We start from the raw sequence: 15,582 nt of genomic DNA, 5'->3' as shown, positions 1-15,582 counted from the left end.
GAAATATGAGGTAAGGAACTCTTAAACACTGTACCAAAAAAGGAAGAAACCCACCCCCTTCCACCCCCAAATCTTAAAACTTGGGATTTTGGTCATTTTTCTAATTTCCACTTATATGAAAAATATTTTAATGATACTAAGCTATTGATGTTAAAATGGCTTCAACTGTTAGCATACCACATTATATTATTTAGTATAGATTTTAAATCTCAAGGTTAGCTATCAAAAATTGATCTTATTCAAAACTAAAGTTCCACTGAAATTTCCTTAGTTTCCAAATACGTACCTATGAGTAACCTGTTTTCAAAGAGAAGTGCCCTCATTTAAGGAAAACAAAAACCTGTCTACACCACAACATCCATGTTCCCTCTGCTTTGATGCACTGTGTAAATACGTTTTTCAGAAAACAGGTATTTAGCCTGTCAAACTCTTTATAACATTTGCAAAAGTTGTTGACTGAAAACCCCAAAGTTGTGAAGCAAGCCCCGAGAAACAGGATTATTAATGGAAATGCCAACCGGCTGCAGTAACAGCGTCGCTCCTGACTGTCGGCTCTGCCATGGCCGGAAGGCTCCAGGGCGAGGCCGGACACGTGACTCCCACAGCTCTACTCACCCGGAGTCGCTGCTCTTGTTTGCTCTCCCCAGCTCACAAGCTTGAAAATTTAATTTTTCAGGTCTGTTTTATTCGATGAGTATTTTCTAAGAATTTTTTTTTTCTTTATATATGTTCTATGGTGTTTCCACCAATAGATATTCTTTTTACTTTTTAAAAATCGTTATGTGGCTTTAAAGAAAGGGAACTGACTAGCATATACTCTCTATTACCTTATATCAGAAAGGTAAATAAAATTTCAATTGGTTTTAAAAAGGTATAAAAGACTTAGAAAAAAGTGTCCTGGTTATAGAACAATCTAACTAAAAACAGTGACTTGCCTAAGTCAGCAAACAAAATAAACACTGCAGGGAAAAGAGCGAATATGTTGATTATGTAACTGGTTCTTAAAACTTCTACAATTAGGTTTATACTGGTTAGTTTCCAAAGGTGTTTCAGTCTGTCTAAGTTGGGCATCAAGATTTGTAAAGAAGCAATGAGATAAAAAGAATTTATTCAGCAGGTGTAATACACCTTATAATCTGATCCCTACTAATCAAGATTGCATGGAAAGAGACATTTTATGTTACAACATGATGATTTTTGCTGTTGTTATTAAATATATCAATTTTTTTCTTGGAGTTAACTACTCTATAAAACAATTAGAAAATCTACTTGAGTTTGAAAGTGGGTTTTTTTTCACTAACTAAACCCGACTGACTGCTTCTTTGCAGAATATAACACTCAAGCCATTTACTTTAAAATAAAGAACTATCAGCCAATGAACTTTGGGATTACACACAGTTTCTCATCAAAAATGCAAAGACACATGTTATTCATATGCTAGTTTATTATTCAGAGATGATTTCATGATGAGCATTGTCAATAACCAATTACAATACCAGGAAATTCATAGAACAAAATTCTGCAGCGATCTTGTTGTTTTTGTATTTAATTCTAAAAAGTGTGCTACCCCAATTTTCAGATACCAAGCTGAGAGGCCATTTAGACTATTTCTAGGCTGATTTTTTGCTTACACTGGGAGGGAGGGTAATTTCCAATGAACTTAAAATACCCAATTCATGTCCATCGTTGTGAAAAAAGAGAAGAGGAGAAGGCCAGAAGAAGTAGCAGGACAGAGAAAATGCCACATGGATTCAAGAGTTGAGAAAACTGACAGTAAAATATATGTTCTTTGGTTAGCAAAGCGAAAAGGGGGCAAGTACTGCATACATGATAGATACACACCAGCATTCTAAAGCAGGAGACAAGAATGTCAAGAGTGTATTCTTCCCCCGCTGCCAGATGGAAGGGCTATTATTATAAATGAAAGGCAGCAGTAGTGGATGCCAGGCACTTTTGTTGTGTGCCAGATTCTGAAGTCCAGATGTAAGCAGGTTACCCCTGGGACAGGACGGGCTTCAGCTCCCGCAGCAGAACAGAACCGATCACGGTTCTCTCAGTGTTGATGATAAGCTGGGCTGTAGAGCCTTCCTTCAGCTCCACTGTGACGAGCATCAACGACCCACTGTGCACAGTTTTAGCTGCAAACCTGAACATAAAAAAAGAGAGGCCTTTTGTCATGAGGGGGGGTGGGGGAAAGGAGACAGCACAGACTCAAATAGGTTTAAAATAATTGTTTTCTCAGTAATTTCTTACAGGTTCCCTACTGCCAAAAACCCAAAGCCAAGCATTCTTCTGAAAAATCAATAAACTGCCCAGCACCATGCTTACCACAGGCAGGTAATTTTAGTGCATTGTTAGATCGGAACAAGAAAAGGAAGTCTATTTTACTTATTAGTTTGGACAACAGGTATATGTGAATAATTCTCCATTAATATATATTTGGGAATCATTCATTTGATATTTAACATTTCACCATGCATGGGGCCATTTAAAATAAACCACTGTATTTTTATTTTTAAAACATATTGAGAAAAGTTACTTTTGTCAAAGAGCTTGAAATTTTAATTCCTCATATGTAAAAATGATTATGCAAGAAATTAGGTAATTTTATGGACATTATAAAACTCATACTGTTTCAAAAATTCATGCATGCATGTTAAAATATTCAAATTCAATCTCTAATGTTGATGATGACATGTAACAAAATCACAGGACAGCCAGGTACGACACCACACACCCTCTTTTCAGATTTTTTTTAACATTCAGGATGTTAGATACTTCTTTTTGCTTTAGAATAGAGGAAACTTGAAGTCTAAGGCTCCATTACTAAATTCCAAGACATGAAGAATCTACTAATTACATGGAATTAAAAGCAAAACTAGCCTTTTAAGCACTGCAATTGACTGAAAAGCTGTTGGAGGCACAATGAACTTCTGTCAATCCTGCTAATTCATTCTGCACGCACAGTTGAGCCCCAGAGACGTTAAGGAAGAGGACGGTACTCTCCTAGGCCTCCATTTTCCACATGGAGCATGTTCCACACATTTTGGGGAGGGGGAGGGGATTCGATTGCAGGGATGACTGGAGAAAAACAAAGTTGCCGCACATGAGCTTTTGAAAACACTAACAAGTGTAGAGCAGGTCTGTGACCTGCTGTGACCCCACTTTGCAGGGCCAATCCCCTTTCCCCTTTCTGTATGACACGTGTCTGAATCTGAGCCATCTGCCTCAATTTGCGCAACATCTTCAGCCACAATGGCACCCAGTTAGCCCTGACAACAGCTCACAATGCATAAAAATAAAACTGCCGTGCTGACAGCACGCTGCGGACTATTCAAGAGCAAACCAACTGGTCAGTGTCTCATGTCTGACAATTAGCATGGGCCTTGCGCAGAGCCCGTGGTGTCCTCAGGGATCTGTTTAATTACCATCAACATAAAAGAGGGAGTTTATCAGGAGACACTCAGAAAAACTTCACTCCCAACTTAATTAAAATATTAGCCACTTAAGCAGGAAGCAGATTCTCTTTAAATGAAAAGTAATTTCTTTTTTGAGTTTTAAAAAAATGACATCAAGATCTTATAACACATTCGATTCTTTTTTTCCCGAAACCTAACAAGCCATTTTTGACCTAAACAGAATCATGAAAATCAGTTTCCCAACGATAATCAGAATAATGACTCAGAAGCAAAACAAACATGCTAATTTTATGTAATTCAAAATATTATCAACACTTTCAGGTTGCATCTTAAAATGTGAGCTGGTGGGTTGTTGATAAAGTATGTTAGAAGCCTTCCCAGTCATTTATTTGTGTTATTTTCTACAAACATGGAAAGCTACTCTCTCCAAACACACTGAAGACTGGTAAGGAGTCCGACAGAGCAGTTTTTCTACTTGAGAGAAGCAACTGTAAGTAACCAGTTTAGGAAGAGAAATCATACCAGTGTTTTTAAAGAGATTTTGTAAAGCTCTCATACTATACACATCTGCGTGCTCTTCAGATGTCCACAAAAGACATAAGGAAATGCGTATCTAATTCCATCTTCTACAGAACACAAATATCACCAGCCCCCAGAGGTCCCTCTTTCCTATCACCCCTTACAAGTTTATGCATTTCTTTTGCCCACATTTTTGAGGTTCTTCTGCTTCATAGGAGAATCCTGTTTCTGTATTTCTGTTAAACCTTGTCTGTATGTTAAACCAAATGAATACTATGTGGCTCTACTGTCCTACTCATTTATGTAACTTTTCTCCCCCACAGATTTGGTCATCACCAAATCTTCATTCAACACATATTTCAACAGAGGTCCCTATTTCTGACAGGGTTATAATTATGTAAACAATAGTCTTATTAGTCCCTTTATTTACTTAACACTTGTGCCTTGGGACTGCAGAGAAGGAGATTATGTCTGAATAGGGACACAAAAGCACTTGAATTTCAGGGTTGCACAGCCCCAAGGCACATTTTATCTCTTTTCTATTAAAAACTTAGAGTCGATGGTACAGTAATATAAACTCAGCAGAGACAAACGTCAATTTTGACGTCAGTATGTTTACAGAGATTAAAATTAGTGTCTTGTACATGTTTTTGAAATCCTATTACCATAAAATTCTCAATACTATAAAGAATAAGGGCATGAAAGAAAAGGTCTTTGCTTACACTACAGTGGAAACACGCTAAGCAAATCATCCTAGCAATAATATCTGTTAGCTGGTGTAAAAGCTACTGCCTTTAACTAGGTCTCTCTGTGCTAGTGGGCACAAATGGTAAAAGCCATGTTTTAAAGCAGAAGACTAGAAGATCAGATGTTCTGACATTCTCATTTCACAGTTCAAAAAGGATGTATTTAATTGGAACACAGCATGATTACAACTGGTTTGTTTTGGTCCATGAAAAGCAAAGCCACCCCCCAAAATTTATTAATCGCTTAATGCCCGAACAGGATATGCTTTAAAAATACACCGAAAGACAGTTATGGAAAGAACACCAATTAATAAATAACACACAGCTAGCTTTTGGATATAAGAAATATTGATTATAAAGAAAGCTTGGGTCAAACACTTCTATGCTAAATTTAATGGCTGACAGCAGAACCTCTGTACTTGACCTCAAACGAAGATGAAGACTGTGACCAAACTTTTTCAGAAGGTATGTGAAGTTTCTGGATCACCACAGCCATCATTGCAACTGCCATTTATTAAGTGCTTTGTGTCACGGGCACTCGTTTGATTCTTCGAGGCAGATCACCTTATAGATGAGGGAACTAAGGCCCACAGAAGTTGAGAAACTTGCTCATGGGCACACAGCTAGTGAATGGTTGAGCAGGAATCTGAACCCAAATATTCTGATTCTGGATTATACACATTCTCAAATATGCAAAATGCACTGATAAATTAAGGTTTTTCTTATTTACCTAATATATATATAATCTACTACTGTTCCAAAAACTTGAAGAGGGAAAATTTTTCCCTTCAAAACTGTGAACTTGAATTTGCACCATTCTGGAATTCAAAGCATCCTGACTTGGTGCTTTATCATAATCACTTTTTAATTTCTGCTTTTAAAGATTTAAAAAATTTTAAACACCCCCCCACCTCCCACGCCCTCAAAAGACACACCGGCAATGAAAAATATAAAACCTTCCTGAATGGGGCTGTAACACAGGGAGGGACTTCTGGGAGGCCAACCAACCTCGAACACCAGTAACAACACAAATAAGAACAAATAAGAGGATGACAGTTAAAGATGTATTGCCTATGTATGACGGGCTCCATATTATTAAAAGGATACCATCTAGGTATTTTTCATAATTTTTCATTTTTCATTCCACCACCAAGCACTGGCTGTTTGTAATCACCAACTGAGAAGGTAAAACTGTTTAGATATATCTGTATTTCATTTCATTACATGTTTTTTGTCTATTATCTCTAGCAATTGACATTTAATTTTTGAAGCTTGTAAGAATTCTCAAGATTAAAGAAAAAGACAAAATAAGCTGCTTGCCAAACCTAAATGAAGATACTACTTTTCTAAAAAAGTTAATTTGTCTTAACTACTGACAGAATTAAGAAAAAAGCTCAGGTAACAACAACAAATTTGTATAAATTTACTGTCTATAATACCTGGCCTTATTCCCTCATGCACTTAAACCACACTTTTTTTTTAGATTTATGAGAAGCTGGCTATGGACCATATATGTTCTTTGTCAGAAGGAAAAGAAATTCTACAACTCAATTGTTTGAATAACTGCAATGTTAACAGGACAACATGAATTAAAAAGTATTTATCTGAGAGACTGTATCAATCTCCAGGGTATTCACAAACATAAAAATTTTAAGTAGAATCATATTTGCTACATTTAATGCAACAGCTCTAAGACATGCTTTTTCTTCTCTTGGATAGTCTTCCTGGTTTCTGATTTTTCTATTCTGAGTTCAATTTTCTCGTGTTTTCTGTTCTACCGGTTACCAAAAGCTGTGACAATGGCCCACTCAGGCTAAAACTTTTTTTTTCCCCTACTCTGTACATGAAGCCTTCAATTACTGCCTGCTGAAGCAGACAGAATCCTATTAGTAAGAAAGACGATCACAAGATGCAGTGCCCTGCCCTAGCTGTATAAAAATAATTAGTCCAAAGTTGACAAATGTGTAATGAAGTTGCACAATCATTATATGTAAGAAATACTGGTTTGAATAACCATCCTAACATCAAATACCAAAGCATGATGATTTGGAGCATTGTTTTCCAAAAAATTTAAAATGATAAGTCCTTATTACTTTGAGTTAATACAGAACATTTTAAACAGAGAATTTGTAAGTTGTAAAAAATTCCATTTTGTTGACTATAAAATTGTATTTTAAAGTTAAACCCATTACCTAATAGAATTAATACTGAGGGGGAAAAATTACATGTGATTCAAGTTTAGGGAATTTGTCCAAAGCAATGTATTTTTCCCTATTATTTTTAAAAAATCAGCCAGCAATATTATAGTATTTTCCTTTAACAATCTAATGAGAAGAGGTAAAAAAAAAAAAAATGAGCCACCATTGTAACTTAAGACTCTCTGTATTCTGTTCTAATCTTTAAACATGGTATAAAAAATGATTCTCCACACTACCTTGTCAATGACGCATTCTCTTTCTTTATACAGGAAAGCTAAATAAATCTCTTAAGTGCACTTTCTCAAAGAAGACATGAAATATTCCAGTTATTCCAAAGCATTTTTGGTTTGTCTATTTGGTGGGGGTGGGATGGGATGGGCCTTAACAGAAAACCAAATAGTAAAACAAATAAATTCTTACCCCATTCTTTTTGATTCCTTATAAAACTGTCAACCCGAAAAGAAAATCATCAAGAATACCTCTCTTTCATTTCTACATGAAAACAGTTACATGTATTCCTATTTGTAAAACTGTTGCATTACAGAATATTACCTCACAAATGGTGGAATTAAAACTTAAAGAATGCTTTAAAGCAAAATCAGCTGTGTAGTTTGGTTAGTTCTGAAATATCCAAATATGCTTTCCGTGTAAAAATTAACTGAGGCCTACATTTGTTTTTCAATGAAATGCTACTCACAGAGCCTGCAGAGATCAAAGCTGCAGATAAAAAAGCAGTGCTGCCCTCTAGTGGACAATCTTCAACCTGAGCAAGAACTCTGATTTCTAAATAGGTTCCACAAATCTTTAGTCCTGTTTGAGATTCCAAATTTGTTATACAGGAGGTAAGACCAAAGCCTGGTATCTTTATACTAACAACTGTTTACAAAAAATTTTGTTTTAATACAGCTGAAGTATGGTTACCATAGTTTCAGGGCTTATAAAATTAGGGCACCAAGATACTTGTTTTCTATTATGGTCCTTCAAAATTACCTGGTATTTAAATATTTCATAGTTACTAGGGAAAAATAAATAAAACAACAAACAAAAACAATAACCCAAAGGTTGAGCAACCTAAGAACAGAAGAAAGGGAAATATCAAAGACCCCACCAAGAAGTGACTATGCCATTCATGTTTGTAACCCTAGCACTAAGAAAATCTATCACAAGTCATCAAAAGATACTTAAAGAAGGACTTACACAGCATAGACACCTTATGATGGAAATGGTAGTATATACCAGTATTTCTCCTACTAATAACATTAAACATGTATGTCAAGAACAGTGATTCACTGGATGAGCTGAAGGCGCCTGGGTGGCTCAGTTGGTTGGGCGACTGCCTTCGGCTCAGGTCATGATCCTGGAGTCCCTGGATCGAGTCCCGCATCGGGCTCCCTGCTCGGCAGGGAGTCTGCTTCTCCCTCTGACCCTCCCCCCTCTCATGTGCTCTCTCTCTCTCATTCTGTCTCAAATAAATAAATAAAATCTTTAAAAAAAAAAAGAAATGAAACAAGTTGTTCTTTACATGTACTTCAATTAAATAAAAAGATTATTGATTTTAAACCTGAAACAAATATACTGTCTTTAAATATGTTGGTAAATTAAAAAGTTGACTGCCGGGTTGCCATGAATACACTGTTCTATCCACAGCACCAGATTTTCCTAATACTTAAGGACCTAAGTAACAATAGTAAAACAACGTTCATTCTATTAAGACTGTGATTATTCACAAGTTGCACATATTCAGAATTTGCAAATTCAAAAAGTGACACAGTAAACAAGATCCAAACACAGTTTAAGATACATGGGGCGGGGAACGGACTGTAAGTATTGAATACAAGTTAATAATGAAAACTGTTTTGGGTCTTATTGAATAAGCTAAGAGCTAAAACAGAATCATGGCAGAGACAAGGCTTTCTGTTTTTACTCAAATTATCACATTTTCCCCCTCACGGGGTCAATTTGCTGTTCTTGAAAGGGCAAGATTGAGTAGGCAGTATGACTCTGTTTAACACCACCACTGTTATTGAATGTCAGAATTCCGGAAACTGGGTTAAAATGTGAAATGGTTGGGACTGCTGAAAGACAAACTTTTACTTGTGGTCTGAGACTGTTTCACAGACAGGTCTGTAATACACTCATATAATTAACAATATACTCTTGCTGGAGCACAACGGCGTGGCTATAAGAAAAAACCGAATCAAACACCTCCGTCTATTAGCATCTCTTAATAACTAATGTGTAAAAAGGAAATGCATGAACAGGAAAGATATACTTTAACATGTGTCATGTAGCTGTCATTAACTCTTGATAATATAAGGCAGCCTCAAACTGTGAACTCTGGAACATTATCGGCCTTCGAACCGCCTGGACCGCTGGCTAAAATGCAGACTCCTGGGCCATACCCCAGATGTACCACATCTGAGTCCCTGGGTGTAGGTCCCAGGAATCTGAGTTTTACACAACCCTCCACAGGATTCTTTTGTACAGAAAAACCTAAGATTCTGGAGCTACAGATTTTTAGCTTTCTGCTTTTTGCTCACTGTACATTAGTACCTTTATGAGAGGACAAACAATGTAATAAAAGAAAATGCACCATGGTCTCTACATTGTTGAATACAAACCTCCAGTCATAAACCCTTCCTTGATTTCTTTCTCAGAGGAACACAAGAAATTTTTCCTGGCCCTGGATGTACCTAAGATTCCCATTGCTAGTCTCTCTAATTCTCTTCCCCTAAACACACTAAATATTGACATTTTCCCTTTGCAGTCCATTCATATACTGGTTTACTATTGTTCACTATGCCCTTTGTGTGTACTTCATTTATATACTGGTTTATTAGTACTGTCTTAATAATATGCTTTAAGACTTTTACAACACATAAAACATACAACATGTTTTAATATGAATATCTAACACAGGACATGAAGATATTCAGCTCCATGGTTAATAAACACTTTTTTGATGACTTTTTAAATTCTCATTTCTGTATTACCCCTTATCATGTGGTAACTGTAATATGGAAAATAGCAGGTTGCCATAATGACCATAACTCTAGATCTCAATGGGATGGTTTTGTTCTCAAAGAGCAGCCTTTTCAATCACCAAGCAAGTAAAAGAGAAATGAAAATAAAGTTGTCTTTCAATAGTATACTGGTTGGCTTTCTGAGACTACTGCTCATTTAGAAAATCAAAACTAAATGTCATATAATCTAACAGTAGATATGCTTTCTTACTGATCTTGAAAAGCACTTAATTACTTAAGAAACGTTCCTGGTTTTTAAATGAATTCCATAAAACTTGTGCTCCTTTAATTGACTTTTTCTTTCTTTTTTTTTTTTTTAAGATTTTATTTATTTATTTGACAGAGAGAGACAGCCAGAGAGGGAACACAAGCAGGGGGAGTGGGAAAGCGAGAAGCAGGCTTCCGCTGAGCAGGGAGCCTGATGCAGGGCTCGATCCCAGGACCCTGAGATCGTGACCTGAGCTGAAGGTAGTCGCTTAACCAACTGAGCCACCCAGGCGCCCCTAATTGACTTTTTCTTAACGGAGGCCATTCTCTGTTGTTATGTAGGAACCATTTTCTGCTATGTATTCAATTAAAATGTCTACACTATTACGCACTTCTACATATTAATGAAGATTCCCTTTTTCTTAGATAATTCTTATATTAACTATTTTTTAACCTGGCATTTAATGTAAAAACTACTCAAATTTTAAGAGTAGTGGGAATAAATTATTCCAAAATTAAGACAGTGGAAACTTTATTCATTGAATGGTCAGAAAGAATACTCTGATGCTTACTGAAAACTCCTCTCAGAAATAAAAGATCCTGAAAAATTAAATAGAAGATAGCCTAGCCAAGAATAATTTGTTGTACTGAGATTTTTAATATCTTAAAATACTAATATTCAAAATGCTTTTCACACTTGTTTTTTTTTAAAGTAATCTTAAATCAATTACCATTATATATAAATAAAAGAATGACTTTGGTCCTAGTCTTCATCAACTCAAAAAGCAACTGTCACAGAAGTATAAAGGAGTCACTCAAAAAGTTCAAAGGGATTTCAATTTTGTTACTGGCAATTAAATAACATAAGTTTAGATATATAAACTCATTAATTCCAGAGGATAATATGATACCGAATACTACAGTTAACAACATGAGTACAACTCAATGAAGTGATAAACTGCTCATTTCTGTTATTATAATGTAAACAGTAATTACTATTTCATTTTAAATGACATTAAGAAAGGCATTGGTACAGATTTTACTAATAATTGTTCATTTTTGTTTTAACTGTTACTGAATATAAAAGAATGACCAAAAATGTTACATATGCAGGACGAGAATTTTTAACAATTTCTGTATGAAAAATACAAGTAACCCAGGTCTTTATTACCTAGAAGCTTTCTGAAATTTAGAACATTAATACAGCCATACTTTAACTATGAGAGCAAATGCAAACATTTTCAATTATATCTAATGAGACTTGTGAGGCAAATTAAGACAGCACAACCTAATCTTAATTATAGATAGGCATGTTTTTCACTTTTGACTCTGTAGTAACTTGGGCTCCTCCCCCAAGTTACAGAGCCAAACACCAGCTGGATTAGAGAAGTGTCAAGACACTGTATATGTCTATGAGGACCATAAACATTAAGTTTGAGGGCAATCTCCGCATTCTAAAGCCAAATATAAACAGTTCTTAGTTGTGTGTCTCCCCTGCATTAGCACAGATAATTGAGAATTGACTATAATTTAATCACTTGAACAGACATTAGGTTCCAAACCACCAAGACAAGTTACAGGCAAACGTCGCTCTAATAAAAATTACAGAACTGTGCTAAGTGTCTTTCTTAGTCTATTTCCCAATAAGAAGGGAGCTTTTATATTAGCTGGCTTTGAGAAGGTAGTTTGGCTGTTTTCTTCTAAGGAACAAAAATCTGGAAAGCTGCCATTGCTTTCAGAAAAGTTAACTCACATATAAAACAAAACAAAAAATAAATCAGAAGTTCCAACATAAACAAGGGTTACCATATGTCTTTCTGTACATCACAGAATTACATTACAGAATTACAGGACTGAAGTATTGTTGGATACTAGATGTACCAGGTAAAATTTCAGATTGTATAAGCTAAAAGTTACAGGTGACATATCACATTTTGGTGTTTTAGGAATTTCAATAATTCAAAATATCCATAAATAAAACAAAGAACTTCTGCTAGAGAAAATCACCCAGGAAAGTAAAAAGAAGTATTTAAAGCAGAAAACAATTAAAACAGGAAAACTCAGAACCAAAATATTTTCATTGAAAAGCCTTCTGTTAACTTTTTCCCCTACTGAACAACAATAACTGGTAAGTTGTATTTCCATGGTGGCACCAGAACAATGACCTAATACCCATTTTATTATTTTGTCATCACCCTCTGTGAGATAGATACGGCTTGTCAGAAATTAAGAAATGGAAGCATCAGACCTCTTAAATTACAACTTAACCTAGGACCTTTCTCTAAAAACAAAACAAAACCAAAAAAGATAGGGTAAATTTGTTTTTTAATTAGCACATGCAGTTTTCATTCTGTCACATTAGTAGATGATATTAGGCAACTACAAATAATGGCAGATCAAGACTTGAACTCAGCTCTTCTGAGGCCAAGACCAATGTTGTTCCACAGATAAGACAGAATTTCATTTCAATACCCCTTCTTTTCCTTACCACCCCTTTCTAAACAGATGAAGATCTTAAAGCCCACAAGAAGTTATAACTTGTCTCAAATTACCAAGCCCAATAATGGCAGAGATAAATCTAAAATTCAGATAAACTGTAACACTCTTTATAAGGGGGCTCTCCTACCCCTGTATTAATTTGAAAAAAAAAATTTTAAGATTTTATTTTTAAGTAATCTCTACACCCAGTGTAGGGCTCAAACTTACAACCCTGAGATCAAGAGTTGCATGCTCTAGCAACTGAGCCAGGCCAGGCACCCACCAAAAAAGTTTTTTTTCAAAAAAATTTTAAGGTCTGAAGGCATTCTTTTTGATTTTAAATTTATTTTCCATACACATGGATAAAGGCAGAAGTATGCCATTGGCAGTGGAATGGCAGAGGAAATAAAGATGGAATTAATGAATTCCTTTAAGCTCACAGAGGACTAAGTTACAAATGCATGCTTGTTTACTTTTTTTACATTTTGTCTTTACTTTACTTTCATTTCAAACCACTGGCACCCAGAAGATCACAAAGAGGGCAACGATATTAATCTCATTTTCTGCTACCTTTAAGGACAAATGACTTGGATCTCATGCTTTAAGTGCTCGGTGGTGAAGATATATTTGGTCTAAGAAACAGAAGCTGCATTTGGCCCTATGCTGGTTTTCTAGTAGCTCCTTATAACTGGGAGCAGTCTCAAGGGAGCTGTAAAAAGGAACTCTGTATATGGTACCCAAACTTCCTCCTTCAAATAAAAAAAGTCCAACTGCACTACTTTATGAAACAGTTCTTCCTGGAAATTCACTGAATCTGGTGAAACAGGATAAATTCTCAACCATAGCTCACAAACGGTACCTTTACAAATCACCAAGCTATTATAAAATACAAGTACACTGTCTGTCCTTCAGGACAGTCCATGCTAGTGTCCATGCTAAGGATTGCATAAATAGGGAAGAGAGCCTTAACACAAACCAATCAATCAAATATCTCATCAGAAACAAAGGGAGGGGGGTAGATACAGTGTTTTGAAGGAAAACTATGAAGTGAAAATTATATATTTATACATATCTATTATACATATATACACACAAGTTATCTCCACATCACATGTTGGTGAACCTACCTGTGTATATTATCTTGGCCAGAAGGGACTACACCTACATTGGCTACATTTACAACCTTCTGAAGGATCATGGAGGGAGTGAAATTCTGTGGTGCAGCAATGATTACAGTAGAAGTTTCATTCATTCCTGTTAGCATTCCTGTAAGAGCAAAAGAAGGCTCCCTTTTACTAATTTATGAAAATTACATTAAAACAATTTCAAGTTCATAGCCAAAATTTTAAAACTTTTTTCATATAAAAACCCCATTCCAAAACCTAATTTTCAAGATAATTATCAAAGAATTAAAATAACTGCAAATGTTACAAAAATTTTTAAATCCTTACTGTGTAGGAAAATGTGTAAAAATGCAGTGGAACGTAACTCTTAATAAATCTGATTTTCAATACTATAAGATAAACATGTAGAATCACAAAGATTCTATTTAATTTCAGTCCCTTTAAAATATAATCATTTGGACTACGTCAACTATTTATGCTTTTACTTGTTAATATTTTTTTTCCTCTCCTTTTCATTCAGAGATCTCTCTTGCCAAATGCTGCCTAAGAACAAGTCAAAGTGAGCTGAAATAACCAGCAACATTACCTGATGAATGGCCTCAACTGATGGATCAAAATTATCTTAGCAATGACTGAAAGTCACTGAACAGTTACGGGGTTCTACAAAATGCACAAGTATCTAAGTAGCTATATTATATTTATACCTAAATATAACAGTATTTGTCTAGTGAATAGGACTATACAGTTAATTATAAAAACACCAACTGAAATTTCTGAAGCAAAACATTTGGAAACAAAGGGAAAAATGTGAATGGAAAAACCTTAAATTCCAGAGACATTTTAAAGAAATACTTAGGAAAAAAATAAAGTTAAGGAAAATTATGAACAAAAACCATACAGTTAACAAATTCAATAACATGCCAAACCCTTGGAACAAATACTGAAATTTAGTACCGAGGTTAAAAAAACCCAAAATAATTATAATAAATGACATCTACCTGGATCTGTGATATAAGTCATCGACATCTAATGGTATCTAGTAGAAATGATAATCTTTTGAGACATTTGATATGTGCACAACCGTTTACAAAATTTATAAAAATGGTTGAATTTGATTTTATGTTTTCAAAAGGCCCTGAACCTTCAGGGCTGTGTACTTAATTTAGTTATTTATTGCAAATGCAACCTGAAATTTAAAAGAATCCCTATGATTAGCAGCACAAAGATTCGAAAACCCAATACTGTAAAAAGACTTAGCTAGCTTTTAACAAAGAGCAGGTTTTACTAACCACTTTCAAACTATGTTCTGTCTCAGACTGGTTAACTTCAGTATTAGGCAAAAGCTTTAAAAACTACACAAGCAGTCAAACACTGCTTTTAAGTAAAGCACAGTGGCTGCTGACATAACACTGCTGAGAGATGTGTGTACTCATTTAGGATTTAAACCTTCTCCATTAAGCTCTATTGAAGAGCAACTGCTGAATAAATGAATGCAACTATGTTTATGTTAAAAGCCTGTTTCCCGCAGCATGTAATTAAAGGAAATGTTGTACAAAGCCAGTACTTTTGTCAAGCTCCTGTAAATGGAAAGATGGATAGCACTCAGAGAAGTGAATGCATTGCTTCATATTTAACCTTAACACTCTTGTCATTAATGGTTTGTCTAACTTGGTCTATAAAAGACAAGGTACTGCTCCATTGAAGTAAAATTTAAAAAATCAACTAAACCATGCTTTTCAGAACAGAAGATTCATTATCGTCAGCTAATGTATTGGCATAAAGCAAAGTAACATCCTATCAAGTAAGGCACACATTCAATCTGCCTTCCCACCCCCCTTTATTTTTAACTCATGCTGTTTTATTGTTAT

The 15,582-nt window shown here is 35.2% G+C and overlaps 1 protein-coding gene across 1 annotated transcript in view; it reads right to left on the bottom strand.

Moving 5' to 3' along the window:
* Window positions 1–1,426: 1,426 nt before the first annotated feature.
* The window catches only part of AP3B1 (adaptor related protein complex 3 subunit beta 1), a 248,677-nt gene continuing 234,521 nt past the window's right edge, over window positions 1,427–15,582 (bottom strand). The window contains exons 25-26 of the mRNA XM_081825590.1: window positions 13,718–13,856; window positions 1,427–2,146 (exon numbers count right to left, since the gene is read on the bottom strand). Coding sequence (XP_081681716.1) covers window positions 1,993–2,146; window positions 13,718–13,856 — 293 coding nt within the window. The 3' untranslated portion in view covers window positions 1,427–1,992. The remainder of the gene's footprint in view (window positions 2,147–13,717; window positions 13,857–15,582) is intronic.

The sequence above is a fragment of the Leptonychotes weddellii genome, chromosome 7, assembly GCF_054177405.1.
Source record: "Leptonychotes weddellii isolate Sample4059 chromosome 7, ASM5417740v2, whole genome shotgun sequence".
Classification (NCBI taxonomy): Eukaryota; Metazoa; Chordata; class Mammalia; order Carnivora; family Phocidae; genus Leptonychotes; species Leptonychotes weddellii.
Note: the sequence above shows the minus strand (reverse complement) of the source record. Positions and strands in the feature narration are given on the sequence as shown.